At 33.2% G+C, this 15,051-nt stretch overlaps 1 protein-coding gene and 1 long non-coding RNA gene across 4 annotated transcripts in view; one reads left to right on the forward strand and one right to left on the reverse strand.

The window, feature by feature from the left end:
- Positions 1–12,863, reverse strand: part of snu (snustorr) — a 34,844-nt gene extending 21,981 nt beyond the window's left edge. Inside the window, exons 1-2 of one of the 3 annotated variants that reach the window (XM_066742707.1) lie at positions 12,505–12,863; positions 10,269–10,490 (exon numbers count right to left, since the gene is read on the reverse strand). In XM_066742707.1, coding sequence (XP_066598804.1) covers positions 10,269–10,348 — 80 coding nt within the window. In that variant the 5' untranslated portion in view covers positions 10,349–10,490; positions 12,505–12,863. Of the gene's footprint in view, positions 1–199; positions 219–10,268; positions 11,073–12,504 lie in introns of those variants that run through there. The other 2 variants (XM_066742708.1, XM_066742710.1) reach the window with 2 other exon arrangements.
- On the forward strand, positions 217–10,251 carry LOC136782927 (uncharacterized). Its single transcript, XR_010824190.1, has 3 exons — positions 217–856; positions 966–1,056; positions 9,958–10,251. It is a non-coding gene; the product is annotated as an uncharacterized lncRNA (long non-coding RNA).
- Positions 12,864–15,051: the final 2,188 nt, after the last annotated feature.

Consider the following 15,051-nt stretch of genomic DNA (forward strand, 5'->3'; position numbering starts at 1 on the left):
CTTGTAAGTCACTGTCCGTCTTCGTCCTGCTTACTCACATTCCCCACCTGTATACTTACTCTCTCTCTCTCTCTCTCTCTCCCCCTTCCTCCAAGACAAAACTCTCTTTCTACCCCCCTACCATTCCTAAGACAGACGTTCTCTCTACCCCTCCCACCAACTCTTTTGCTTCCCCTCTCTCTCTTTCTCTTCTGCTCACCTGTACACTCGTACCACGAACATAAATGTGCATGTACATTCGAAACTTTCGTACACAGGCGTACTTTGTTCTCCACCGCAGGAAGATCCACTGTCATTGCGTTAATTTGCTACTCGTAATTTACCAATCTTCCAATTTTCGTTTTTATCCATTGTCTGTGACTCTCGACTCTTCGTGCCCCCTTCCGTTTTGCCCGACTTTTTACCATTCCTCGTTCTTCATATTTTCTTTGTCTTCCATCGAGCATATTTCTTCCTTTTTACCCGTGCTTACTTGGTGCGCGCGCGGTCTGTGCGGTCCATGCGTTATATACCAATCGTGTTCACCTTGCTGCCAAGCAGCTGTGAGTCAGGTGGATGTGGATTTCCCATTGCGTCTCTCCTGGCTATCCTTCTGTATTCTTTCTTCTCTTTTTGTCTCGCGCAACGAGAAATGTCACTGCGGTGCCACATCATGCCTAACCAGTGAAATTTACTTCAGTCTGGACTCTCTCGTTCTTCTTATTAACATCATGTTCCGTGCGGACCATTCATTAAAATATATTAATTCTAAGCATTAGTTTCACTACGACCATCAATGATTCGACCTTCGAACCAATTGATTGATCTATTCTGCCTGTCGACTTTTGATCTTTTCAATCGGTCCTGCGCCATGGTTGTAAATTATTCTTCATTTTTTTTCTATTCTTTACAGTGCATGCGATGCACTGTGAATTCAAGCAGCAATTGATGCTGCTCAGTTATTTTAGTCACTGTTTCTTTTTCAGTACCGCTTCGACTTTAAAAAAGTACTGGAGCATGAGACAGGTTTACCTTGCTGAACGTCACACAGACAGTAAAATGAACCACCGGCACTGCGTAAGTCTCTCAATATGTTCCTAAAATACTTTATTCTTTAGTCGATATAAATACACAAATAATCTTCTGTCTTTTATAGTATTTTAATGCTATATAGCGATTATTATTTCATAGATAAGGCATATATTTCTTTACTAATTTTCCGTTTTGCATTAATTACGAAGGTGTAAGAAGAGTTTAAGATTAATGAATAGCGATAGAATGAGTTGCTTGAGAAAAACTTGGACGGTACAACTCCCCGATGATGGAAAATTTGATTACTGCAGGCCATGGATAAAAAAATTTATGTTCGCATCATATAAGAAATTTGAATACAAAACCCGCTCATACTGATTTGCCTCGTGTTAATTTTGAAGCTGCTAAAAAAATGCCTGATCATTATCATAATTGTTTCGAAAATATATAAAAAGCGGTAATCATTAGCCGAGATTATTACTATGGGAAGGAGTATTTGTTTTTAATGTCAATGAATTTAATAGAGGGGTTTTGCTAAATTCGACTTCTTCCGGTACTTACGCTAAGTTGTCACGTTACTATTCAATTGCCATCCTCAGGAGTAAACGCTTGACGAATCGATAAATAAATGCTTAGCTAATTATATTGCTTTTATGAGAGGATATTATTAAAATCAAGAACAATATTTGGAGGCAAACAGAAACAAATATTTCAATTTGTGTTATTGGAAAATATTTTTAATATAAAGTTAGAATGTTTAGCGAGTATTGTAATATAAAAACAATTAAATATGGTGTTTTTCTGAATCGAAGGGTGTTAAAAGAATTATCAGTATTTAATAATGTATTATTTGTTTAAGATGTTCGAAAAGTTTTTGGTTTTTATACAACGATTAAATGCTAAAAATAACGAGCACACTTTTTTCGAGTTTAACAACATATAATTACTTAATAATAAGTTTAGAATAAAAAAAATAGTCATCCTGTATGGATGACGACGTATCACTTTAAATTATATGCTTTGGTTCATTGACGTTTTAAAGTACCTGAATAATTAAAAAACCAACGAACGATTAAAGATGTTTGATCGATTGATTATTTTTCGCTACCTTTTTCATAGCTAAATATATATATATATATATATATATTACTCTTGTATTATACTATTATGAAGGATAAGCAAATTTCAAGGAAGAATTTATTTAAAGGGGTCACATATGACTCCTATTTTAGAGATGAAAAGTTGTTCGACTCTGCGCGAAGCCGCCGGCATTTTTCCACGCTGCTTTCGAGGCATTAGCATCCTTCGCAGCCTTCTGCTCCTTTTTTTTGTTGGCAAGGTTACGAAGGTGAAGGAAACGCTACGCGTCACGTTTTTGCGAAATGTCACTTTACGGTAATCGATACAAGAAGCCGGAATAATAAAAATCTTTCCATTATAACTTCCGCGAAACTTCGTTCATCATCCATAAATTGCTCTTATATTTTCCATTAATCAATTTATGCACGTGTATCAAAAAAAAATATTTAAAACAAACTATCGTGTTTCACAAAATAAGTTTATAGATCTTTTCTTAAAGACCATATATATTTTTCTTTACATTTTGTGTATTATAAATCGCAATGTTTCGTGAACAATGAAAACATGTGTGCGTCCCCTATTGTTAGAAAACATAAACTTTAGAATAAATCAAGTACGCCCAAATACAATTAAGCTTAATACCTAAAAAATTTTGTTATAATATAAAAGTAGGGCAAAAATTGTCAAATGTGATTGTTTTGTTCGTTTATTATAATATATTTGATCAATTATATAGACTTTAGTGTTCCTGATCATAATAACGTACGATGGAAGCGTAGCTGATTATCCATTCAATTAATATTAATGAATATTGCCTTCAGGTTTTTTGGTTCATCTGCAATATAGATTTCCAGCCAAAGCTTTATCTATGAATTCGTCATTTGCCAAAACTGAATAAGTAATGCCAAACTGAGCCAAAATCGTTAATGATGTAAATACCTAAATGGTATTTAGGAATATCTATATCGATAACAAAAACCCTTGCAGAAAAATCATCATATGCATGACACATTATATCATTCTACACTTTGTACCTTATTTTATGTTTGCTTATCTCGCGTATAACATTCAGGACTTTTTTGAAGATAATTTTAGCCACTTTTTGCTTATCTAACGAACGTTGATCGTGTACCTTTATTAGTAATCATTTACAAAATTCTGAACAATAGAGAAAAAGAAAACTTGGCTAAAATAAAAAATTTGTACGATACATAGAAAACTAAAAATGCAGAAATCAATTTCAATATGTGCTCAATATATTGATCGTTCTAATAAAAATAAATATGCACTGAATAAGCATCAGTGTAAATGGAAAAATCACGTACCTATTATTAATATTAGCTGACCGAACAACTGAAACGAATGTACTTATATAAATTTAAGATGACTTGGCAAAATAATAATTCCATTGAAAAGTGTTTCGTGTCTTTCCAATCATCCAAGTCTTTTTGATTATAATTGCCTAGCTTTCAGGTGACACAATTGCGGAAAAGTGGAAACTTTAATGTAGATCGTTTCCGATGATTGAAGACAAATCGTATAATAATCTTGCTTTGGGTCGAGAAATGGCCACCATAACAGCGGTCAGGACGGTCTGCACTTTCCCTAGCATTGCGCAAGAAGGCTATACAGCCGTTGACGTAATGTGAGCTCGATTAAATAACGCAAAATTATGCATCTCTTCAAAATAAAAATAAATCAAATTAGCCCGTTTCTACCATTGCAAATGTCGCATAGATCTCTTTAGTCATTCTGTCTCGTTCTGTAAAATTTGAAGTAAAAACGCTAAAATTAAATGAATAGGAAGAATGGAAATTCTCCAAAGATTCCAAGTGCCAATTTCGACAAAAATGCCATTTTCTCTCAAATAGATTATACATACCATGCCTATATAATAGCCTTGAGAACGTTCAAAGTTTTAAACTGATTTAAAACTGCTTGTAGCATTTTTAATATATGCCATTACCATTTGAGTTGACATAGCTTTATTTTTTTCCCGAAAAAATATACAAAAGCACCTAGATCCTTTATAATATTCTGTGTTCAAATAGTGCAATAATATATGTAGTATTATGTAATTTTTTATTATATGCTTATTCAGGCAAAAAATGCATGAAGCTCGAAGAAGCAGAAATAAATTTTAAAATACATGCAATCTTTGGTTGATAGAAATTCAAAATGAACCAAATTTATGAAGGCACATAAAAGATAAAAGCTTTAATATTAAATAAAATAAATAGCATCCAAGATAAAATAATCTTGTTAATTTTTAGTAACCCTTGCTCTATACCATTTCAATAATTATTACCAAGAGTCTATATCATGGCTGATGCTGACAATAGGCGCATGTACATATTATGACCGCTGGAGGTTTTAGGCTCTGAGAATCTGTGAACAAAGGCAAATTTGCAAAACGATATTTTTGCTGGTGTACATTGCGCCCGAAAGATTAAAAGCTCGAGTAAACACTCTGAATGGACCTAGAATTAATTTTGCATCCATATCGCGTATCTTTTATTACTCTTCTGAATTTTGTAAACCAGCTGTAGTTTTTTTTTCTATCAGCGTCCTTCTTACAGCAATGTTATCGGCTTTATCTCAAAAAAAAAAAAACAGGCTATGTAACGCTTTATTCCAGTTTAAGAAACCGTTAGATTTTAATACTAATGCAGAAAAATATGAATTGAATAAATGACTTCCTTTAAATAGTATAGTAATCTTACACACGTGTGTTTCTGATTTACTTAAAAAATTGAAGCTGTCTTTAAAAAATTTATTTCCTTGCCACGTGGCATTTCGTATAAAAAAATCGGAATTATTGATTAATTTTGTTTCTCATGCGTCAAATTTTCCCATGCCTTTTTATTCATTGTCTTTGCAATTATTTTTATTAATCAATGCATTATAATGCAGTAAGTATAGATGCCACGACTAAATTATAATATTATCTACCACAACAGGTTGTAAACAAATTATCTGTCAAAGTAAGCTAACACGATCACTTTAACTTATTCAAAAATTATTTAGAACGATAATAATTATTTATTAATTATTCATAGCAAATGTTTTGTGAAAGCAGCAGCAATAAGGAAGCTATTTTACGATTTCTTGTTTTAACCAGGGATTTTTACTGCAGAAATTGAAATTTAAATAAAAAACTTATCTGGCAGAAAGACTGGTTATCGTTCTGCTAAACATTCGGCTGCTCCAACTAAAAATGATGTTTCAGATAGCTTGTCAGTTCAGTAGAATTGCCGTGCACATGCATCGGGTGTTTAAAATGTTGGAACGTAAACAACTTCGTAAGGTACCTTAACTTTTCGGTATATTATCTTTCAAAGATTTCACATTGGTTTGTAGAATTTTTCATTTAACGACGCGCGCCGGAAAGTGAAAGTGATTCTCGCGAAGAGTTTCGATAGTTTTCGACCCTGAGGAGCCGTCTCAGCTGTCGATAGACCGATTTCCTCTGTCGACATTCTCATTCATATAAGGCGAACTGCTGCATAATTGCCACTTGCATTTCATTATTCCTTGCATCTAATCTCTTAAACTCTTCAGTTTTTTTTTCTCCACTGATTCATTATACTTATTCTATAACTAAATCATTTAACTTATAATGGACTGTTAATTCCTAATCTTAGAGAAAACTCAAGTTTTTATGAAGAAGCAAATTAAAAATTAATTAAAACATTAACAATAGAGCATGTAACCAAAAAATTGAAGCTATAAAGCAGCAACAAGAAACACTGAATGATAAATTCTCTGCGTCGTATCTAGATATTACATTCTATAGAATACAGTAGTCAGTCAGAAAGGTTTATTTGCATATATGTATAATGAATGTGGATCGCATTACGCGTCTTATCCATTAGTTAGCTTACTTAGAATCTGTCCTCATCAGTGTGTTAAATTAATGTAAGTATTGCGTCAAAGCATCATGGTCGTCGTTAAACAATATTATAGCACATTAAAAAAAAACACATCCAATTGTAACAGTATATAAGCTAGGAGCTTGCATTGATAAGTAAAACTTTTAGGTATAGTATGTGAATATAAATGGAGCGTCCATATAACGTGTACTTGAGAAAGATAAATCCGACTTTCACTAAAACACAGATAACTTGAGGTTGCTATTGGAGATTTCTGATCGGATGACTCAATCGCTCCTTGGCTAACATAAGAAATGTGTAGTTTGGCGAAACGAAAGGTGCGACAAAAATTGGAACCTTGAAAGATCTTAGAAGTTTAAACAAGCCTGGTAAAAACTTATATGCGAGACGGTGGCAAGGTAAATGTAATTGACTTACCTCATGGCTAGCCGTAAAGACAATAGTATACATTGTTCTTTTTGCCAAACATTTAGTTGCCACCTTTACAGAGATTCAATAACTTAAAAATCCTATTTTTCGATACATTAATGTGGTCCCTGCTAATTCTATTAAATATAATTCGGATAATAGTATTAACAATATCAATTTTTCCCAACGTCCCACCTAAGAAACTCATCTAATTGATGACGCAATGAAAGCTAAAACACTTATATATGTACACGTAGCAATTATGTAATTTTAATAAACGACTATCATAATATCATTAAGTTAAACATAACAGGCTATGCACACTGAATTATAGCGTATAGAGTATTTAGGTGCTGCGAAAATGAGTAAAATCTTTTTTAAAGATGGCGATTGTTGCAAAACTACCGGGACAAATGCCAGTGCTCAATTTTCAGCAACAAATTGCGTCTTCAAGGTCCAGCAGAGAGTATTGGGGGTTTTATGTTGTACGATGTTGTAGTAAAAGCGAAAGTCTTACTTTAAGAAATATAAGAAAGACTTACAGTAACCGAACTATTATTACTTATTTCGAGTTATAGACAAAGATCAGAACCTTGCGATTAGTGTACGGTCACTACGGACACTAATAGTGTTCAATTGATTTAAGTAGGATAGGTAATTAAGCCTTCATTATACTAATTAACTTAATAGAATTAGGAATATATCGAGTGATAACAACTTTGAACGAAATGTTACAAATGACTCTCCCTTAACATAATGTCATTTGCTAGATAATTTTAAGTTTTATACATATTCTAAAGTCAAATTTATCATAATCAAATCAATCGTAGTTATGCTATACTTTGTATGTTCTCTTATATAGTATATATTTAAAGAAAACAAAGGCATCCATAGTTGGCATACAATTATTAATGTAATTGATAGCAACTACTCCGAAAAAAATTTTTCATTATTTTTCAGCCTATCAACAGTTATTCGTGATATCATTAAATTAATTTTATTAATATAATGAATAATTAATTATTTATTGAGATATTCATAATATTAATAAATGTAGTTTATTGACATCACGAATAATTGTTAACTGGTTGAAAAATAATGGACAATTTTTTTCAGTGTATCACCAAACAAGAAAGTGTGATTTAATGCGAAATGAAGAAAACCTTCGATTTTATTTTAGAATTGATGTTCGAATGTAAATGAATTATGTAAAGTGTCAAACGGATTATTGAAGTACAATTAATAGAGGGCAAGACATCAATTTGGCTAGGATGATCGATAAAATTTACACTTACCACATCAATGATTTGAAATGGTCTCCACCTATATGAGATTTAGCGAAACAAGTCTTTTAAGTAAAAGCGAAAGTGTCGGCGATACTTATGAATGTGTGCACATATGTACAAGAGATGAAAAATCTTTGAGTATTTCACGAAGAAATTTATCATTTTAAACCATACACCGTCTCCTACTCTTCTCCCATAAATACTTTTTTAAAATTGGTTTAAAGGAAAGCCAATGAACACTTGGAACAAAACCCTAAAATAAATTTTTGAAAATTCTTTCAAATGTCTTTGTCATTTTCGTTGAGATAACATAGGGATTTATTTGTTATGAATAGGATACAGGTGAATAATTCTTATCAAAGGAGCTAGCTAATTATGGGTAACATCTGAGCAAAGGAGGTCGAAGATATGGTATAAACGTGAAAGCGGTCAATCCGGCTGCTGGGTTATGTAAAGCCCAGGAAGAGCGATCGGAGCTTTGTCGATTCGCGATATTGATATTCAAAGAGCCCCCCTTCCCATTTTTTATTGACTTGAAACCCTGCAGCCTTGTTCCAGTTACACAGAATTGTCACTTACGACATTTCCAGACCATTGACTTTTCTCCAACTAAATCGCAAAATACATATATTATTTTAATTTTCATCTTTCAGAAAGCCACAACAGGTTGCTTGTGTTATACCATATACCAGCCTCTTATTTAACAAAGAATTGCAGAATTCAGCATTACGGAAGTTTATCTAATCCAGTCATCTTGCGAGGAACATATAGTAATAGAAAGATATGTTATTCAATCACTGGTTAGAATAAACAAACGAGAAAGGTTCTTGTTAAGAGTAAAAGTGAATGAAAAATACCCCAGCAGCAAAATTAGTCCCAAAGATCTCAAAATTACCAAATTTTCTACGGAGATATTAATATCTGTCAATTTTAAAATTTTGTTCAATTATTTAAAACCTATATAACTTTTGTTCCTAAAAAATCTTATATTCGAAACTACTAGGTCAGTTAAGATAAATTAATTAGTGTAAATTTTCAGAGTTCAATTATAGTATCTTTCGTAAGTGCAGATCAATTTGTATAAAAAATTCTTTTTCATTGCTACCTTTGAAAAATAAATTAAGGGCAGACGAATATATAAAAGAAATGTTCAAATCCAATATTGACTGACTCTTTAGATGCTTTTGTAATAATTTGAGAATTTTCAGTTAAAAATTTGTACAAAAGTTTAATAAAATCTAAATCAGTTGTAATTTTGACTTATGACAGGTAAAATTTAAATAAACTATTCAATTGACTGTGACTAGCTTAGCCCCTATATATGAATATCTTCGTTAAGTTGGTTTTTACGGATTTGAGTAGTAGATGAACAAACGTGGTGCCATCTCTCGATAACTACTCAACAGTTTCTTTAAAAGAGAGAAATGGTAAGCAGTGACCTATCGATGAATGATAATGCTACTCCATGGTAAACAAAATTAAGCAAATTATTGGAAGAATTTGGTATTAATTTTATCTTCATATCACAGTCAAAAAGATTTTAATTCAGTTACGATCTCTAATAGTTTCTAAGGAGTTTTAACAAAAGTCAAACCCCCCTCTACAAACTGTCAGTTTTAAATATGGTGTTTTATGTATAATTGTTAAATATCGTTTTGTTTTCTTCGATATCAAACTATACTTTGATATGTAAATTTTATGTATACTTTCAGGAAGAGTTCACTTTTTAAATTTTAAATTCAGATGCGCTTCGCATTAAAAGAAATTATGTTCGTGAATTTTGTACGTATATAAAAGACGTTCCTGGAATTTTGTTAAAACGAAATAAACACAATGTTATGTTTAAAGACGATTTTGCATCGTCCAATATTGCATAGCCGAGTAAAGTGCAGACCACTGAATGGCTGGTAGCTACTGGCCAATGCTGACCACTTTCACGCACTGTTTCGAACTCAACTCTGATGCGAGATCTTGCAAAATTTGACTTCCACGTTTTCCTGATCTTGCACACGCGTGAAGCGACCGACTTTCAAATTTTTTCACACCGTCATCTTCCTGCACTTTACCATATTTTTACGCGTATGTTATATATTTTCATTTTTTATAAACTACCGTTATAATGTTTCTATAAATACTGCTATTCGTTTAATTCGCTCATTCAACGGCACACGATTAGATTCCATCTTTACTCGAGTTCCTCAGTTATGTTCTGCAACCAAGCACTCAGCTTAAAGTTTCCAGTTATCGAATGCTGAAGACTATTAATATATCTGTTGCAGAAGCTGACTGAGAATGCTGTTTACCATAAAATACCGATCTGTATTCAAGGCGGATTTGTGGATTCCTCATCGCGCGCACTTTCCTATAATAATAGGTTACAAAACCTTGGACGACAACCCTAGAATGCACTAAAAGTCTCATCTCTTTTTCGAGCAACGCCTATAAATCTTTCGCTCCCTACAAATTTGGAAATTTAGCTCCCCTTTTATAAACAAATAATTACGAATAGTTCCAAATACCAAAGGCATCGTGATCACGAGTGGAAGCAATATGAAAGCCAAGTAAAAAGTTCAATAAAAAGGAAACTTACCCTGCAGCAAGCCCGGTACTCCAACTGAACATCTTTTTAATCTTCTCCATCTGTTTTGGATCGTCCTTGATAGAATCCATTGCCAATCGATTTGTTTATAAATATTCAATGTTTATAGTAAAATTCTGCCCGGTTTTATTTCCACTGCCTTAAAAAAACGGCATATTTTTTGTAGTTTCTTACAACGGAAATCCCCAGTGATTTGTTTTCCTGCACTCGTCACTGAAATATAACATGGACTACGTTTTAATTACATCCTCTTTACTGTTATTCAAATATGAAAAGAAAATTGTCAAAGCTTCGTTACAACGCTACTGTAACGGGGTTACATAAAAATCTGCACGAGACTTCTCGGATGCAACTATTGCAAGATTTCTTATTAAACATTATATCATAGCATTGCATTTCGATGGTATCAGCTCTTGATTGAAGTATGCGTTTTTAAAGGAGTTGCATGGCTTGTTTAAAATATCGCATCACGACTGATTGGAAGAAATAAAGCCTTATTACGTGCACGACGGAAAGTGAAACCATCACAAATATGCAATACATAAGCACATGTACATTAAATGTATCCTGGGCACACAAAACGTCTATCTACGCTCAAGATTGTTACGAAGAAAGCGCGATGCATAGCAATTACAATAAAATTGGCCAATTGGAACGTTTGATTACTATACACTTTAACTCAATTAGTTTGAATTTAAGGGGAAAACATCGAAAACAATAAATTTCACGAATAATAGATGATTTTAACTTGATTTAAAGACAATTATACAAGTACGTTATATGTAACAAACTCTACTGTTTCCTCGAATGTTTAATACAATTTAAAATAAATTGAATGCTTTAACCTAATCGAAACTTTAATAATTGTTGTAAAACTATACAATAATGTATTCAAATTGTGATAATAAAAAAGAGTATTTTATTTAAATTTCCTAATTCTCTTGTTAATTTAGCTGGTGTGTAATGTGCGTTTTGTTGACCATCTATACAGGTTGAACAGAAGTGAGTTTGAAAAGGAACCAATTTTCACTTTTGAAATATTGCAAAATTGCTCAGTTGACGTTTTCCTTAAGGCTAGGTGTGTACATAACTCTATGAGTTCTTGGGGCCATTGCAGGTGAAGTAAATACAGTAAACAGTGAATACGTGGTAAACAAAATAGCTAATGCGGGAACAGAGAAACATGTCGATAACGCGCGTGTCTATTATATTATCGATCAGCTGACTTTTGGTTGAACGGAGCAAAAAGCCATGAAGGGAGAATGTCAAAACGGGTCAAGAATTTCAACAAAATACCGTTCGATCGCTGAATCGTTACGAACTGAGAATTTTTGGCACCTTTCGTTTCGTCCAGCTTGATACCCGTTATGTTCACTCGATGATACAGGATTGACTCTATATTCGAGTTTTTCAGCGAATCGTCTCTTCCCGAATATATTAAAGATTCGATCTGTACACAACTATATTGTGTAAGTATACGCATCGTTAAAAATCCTGATCTGTATCATACAAAGGTGTTTATAGGTCACTAAAAACTCGTTTTGAAAACTGGCACAAATCTATACCAAGTTGATTCTCCAATAAATCTCGGTAAGCAATATTGCTCCAATATTCTACATTCTAAAAAAACCTTGCAACAGTTTCGAGACCGATCTTTCAATATAATTAACGATTTATAATGAGGATTTGAAAAAATTGAGGAAAAAATAATCAGTGAAACGTTGTGTTGTGTCGTAGTAATTATATCCAAAGCATTTGTACTTTGTTCGCGAGGCAAGAACCTTGAAGGCTACACGGGAGAGAATTCTTTGATTTACTCAGTAATACCGTAATTGAAACTCGTGGAAACCAGCGACTCGATGAGTAATTCGTATCCTTTATTTACATTTGGGTAAAAATTTTTATTCGTAACGCAAAATCTGATTTACTTGATATAAAAAGAAATTGACTTATTAAGGAAACGTACCTATAGTTTGTAAACAAAAAAATTCGCTCGTTTTAAAGTAGAGGATTTTACATCCATCAATTTAAAACTAATAAAAATTCCTGACCAAGAGCATGATCTTTGGCGAACGGTTGGTAACGATGAAATCGGGGGGAAACGAAGCGAAATGAATCGAGCTGCTGTCAATGTGAAAGGTGTTGCGCAGAAGTGTCAAATATCAATGGAAATGCAATAAGGTAGAGTGAAGCTGAGCAAATAGTAATTTCGTATATATATACAAACCTGGTGATTCGTCAAGAGTTTCCCTGTGGTAGTAACTTAACGCGTATCCGTTTGATTAGTTTTTCGGCGGGATGATTCAATTATAATCGCAGGTTGGTGGCACGTAAAACACAAACTACTAGGTGGCGCACTCTTTAACTTTATTTTCCAGGTGTGTGTGTGCGTGTGTATGTGTGTGTGCGTGAAAGAGAGAGAGAGAGAGAGAGACGTAAATATGTGTGAGCCCGTGCGTTGCCTTGCAAAGGCGAAGGAGGCGGTGCGGTGGACCAGAATGCTTGGATCAGACAGATCAAGCAAGCAAACGGAGAGTGCTCGGATCAGATCGGATACGGACTGCGAACACCCGAGCGAGTCGTCTCGTCTCGAGCTGAACGTGTTTCTCGCCTCGCACTGGTACCTGAGGCTGAGGGACGAATCAGGTAAGGTTGAGCAACACACGCAAAGCGAACGCACGTATACACGCTTCGCTGGACGCACAGGCATACCAAGCCCATACAAGAACTCACCTGAATCCACTTATACCACTAAACTCTCTGTATCTCTTTGACCAAACGGGGAAGTCCAAAGCTGCTCCTGCACTTCAATCTGTTTTCCAGCTGCTTCATCATCCAATCGAGTTATCTGTCATTTCTGAATGATTGTAATTTTTTTCCTTATCGATTATATTTTTCCTAATTCTTTTTACCTATCATAGAAAACTACGGGTATTTCTAAATTATTTTTCCATGTTCCTGTATTTCCGTTTGTAGAATACTCCTAAGATGCGGAAAAATGAAAGAATTCCTGTAACGTGACGAACGATAATCGGTCAAATAATCTTTACGTTTATCACGGTTTAAGGATCTTTTAATATATTGTGAGTCGATTCACTTCATGAATATTGCTGTATCTTCAAGAGAATAAAACAATTTAGAGTTTTTAAAATAGTATCAAAAACTTGTTTTAAAAAGAATTGTGTATTTTTTGTAAATAACATGAAAATAAAATAATCGAAAAAGTCTTTTTTTGTAAAAATTTCAATTGACTATCATCGTAGAAGGTGCAGCTTGATGCAGCAATTCACTGACTATTCACTATATATATTCACGCATACACCACACATACACACATGCACACACACCGCCATTTCAACCTAGCTACCATAAACCGGCTCCTAAAATGCATCGCCTGAATTGTGTACAAGGGACTCTCACTCGTTAACAGGTATCTAAGTTTATGAGAATTGGAATTATCCACGCGTTTACTTGCAAATGAGTAACAAAAGAGTATCATAACTTTTTTCATGAGTGGTAATTATCTCTGATAATAAATATTATAATAAAAAAAAAACTTAATAACGCACGCGATATTAGTAATCTCTAATCTTGAAATCTATATTTGATAAATTTAAAAATCAAATAATCGAGCAGATTATATCTGTCAACATTTACTCGTAATTTGAAATTAAAGGTCACGTATTTATCGTGATCAGATCATTAATGGCTTCTAAACGAGGGTTCTTAATGAATCGTGTTTTATAATTGTTAAACAAGTAGCGGTAAAGGCGTGAGATAAGGGTCATTTCGTATTTGACAAATGACATATTTCCATTGAGACTACTCCGCGATTATCCTCCTTACTTACGTGACCAATAACTAGACCTCCTTATGTTACACACATAATACAATCATCATACGATTTATCTTACTGGTTTTTCTTCTTTTCAGTAAATCACGTTTGGTCTTTTAATAACTATAATAATTCAAACTCGTTTAATAGAGTCAATCATTATTAATATTTATTTTATTCCTATAAGACTTAATATTTGTTATTCGACACCTTGATAATGTATTAAAGGTTTATTAATTTATTTTCTCCAAAATTTTTGTTAAACGTTTAGTATATTTTTCGTACTGTGTATATGATAATTTAAATAAAATCCTTGCTGTCGTACTTATAATTTTTCTTAATTACAGTATAAATATTTATTGTAATTGAACATCTGCGCGTATAAACAGGTAGATTTTCAAATACCGCTTTCATTTTGATCGTCCGTACGCGCGCTCGTTTGTGTGTTGCATGTGTTTGTTGTGTGAGCACTTTCCTAGGAGCAGTCTTGTCTGACAAACGAAAGTGCTTTGGCTGCAGCTCCCTTACTGTCTTAGAGATTTAGTCCTAATTACGAAATACAAATATATTTAAAGTCTCAAGAAAAAATTTGTCCTTTGACAAATGAAGCACTAATATATCACTGTTATTTTTCGCTATATTTATAAGCAACCCAATAACTATAGAAACTATTATCGGCTGACTTTCTACTCAATAACATACTTTGTGTTTATCTTAAGTTGAACGATTCAATGTAAAGAAATATATTTTATTAATAAAGACAAATTTCTAAAGTATATAGGAAATCTGTATAACTTAGCAAGTAATGTTATGTGATCAATTTTAATAATACTAAATATTAGCACCTAGAGCAGTTCCTTAACCAATGATCCTACTGTTGTATTGCACTAATGAAATACTTCTACTGTACTATTCTTGATTGATATCTTACTCACGTTT

This window comes from Prorops nasuta, unplaced genomic scaffold (genome assembly GCF_024137725.1).
Source record: "Prorops nasuta isolate Cenicafe-Biocafe unplaced genomic scaffold, Cenicafe_Pnas_1.2 PNAS00030, whole genome shotgun sequence".
Lineage (NCBI taxonomy): Eukaryota > Metazoa > Arthropoda > Insecta > Hymenoptera > Bethylidae > Prorops > Prorops nasuta.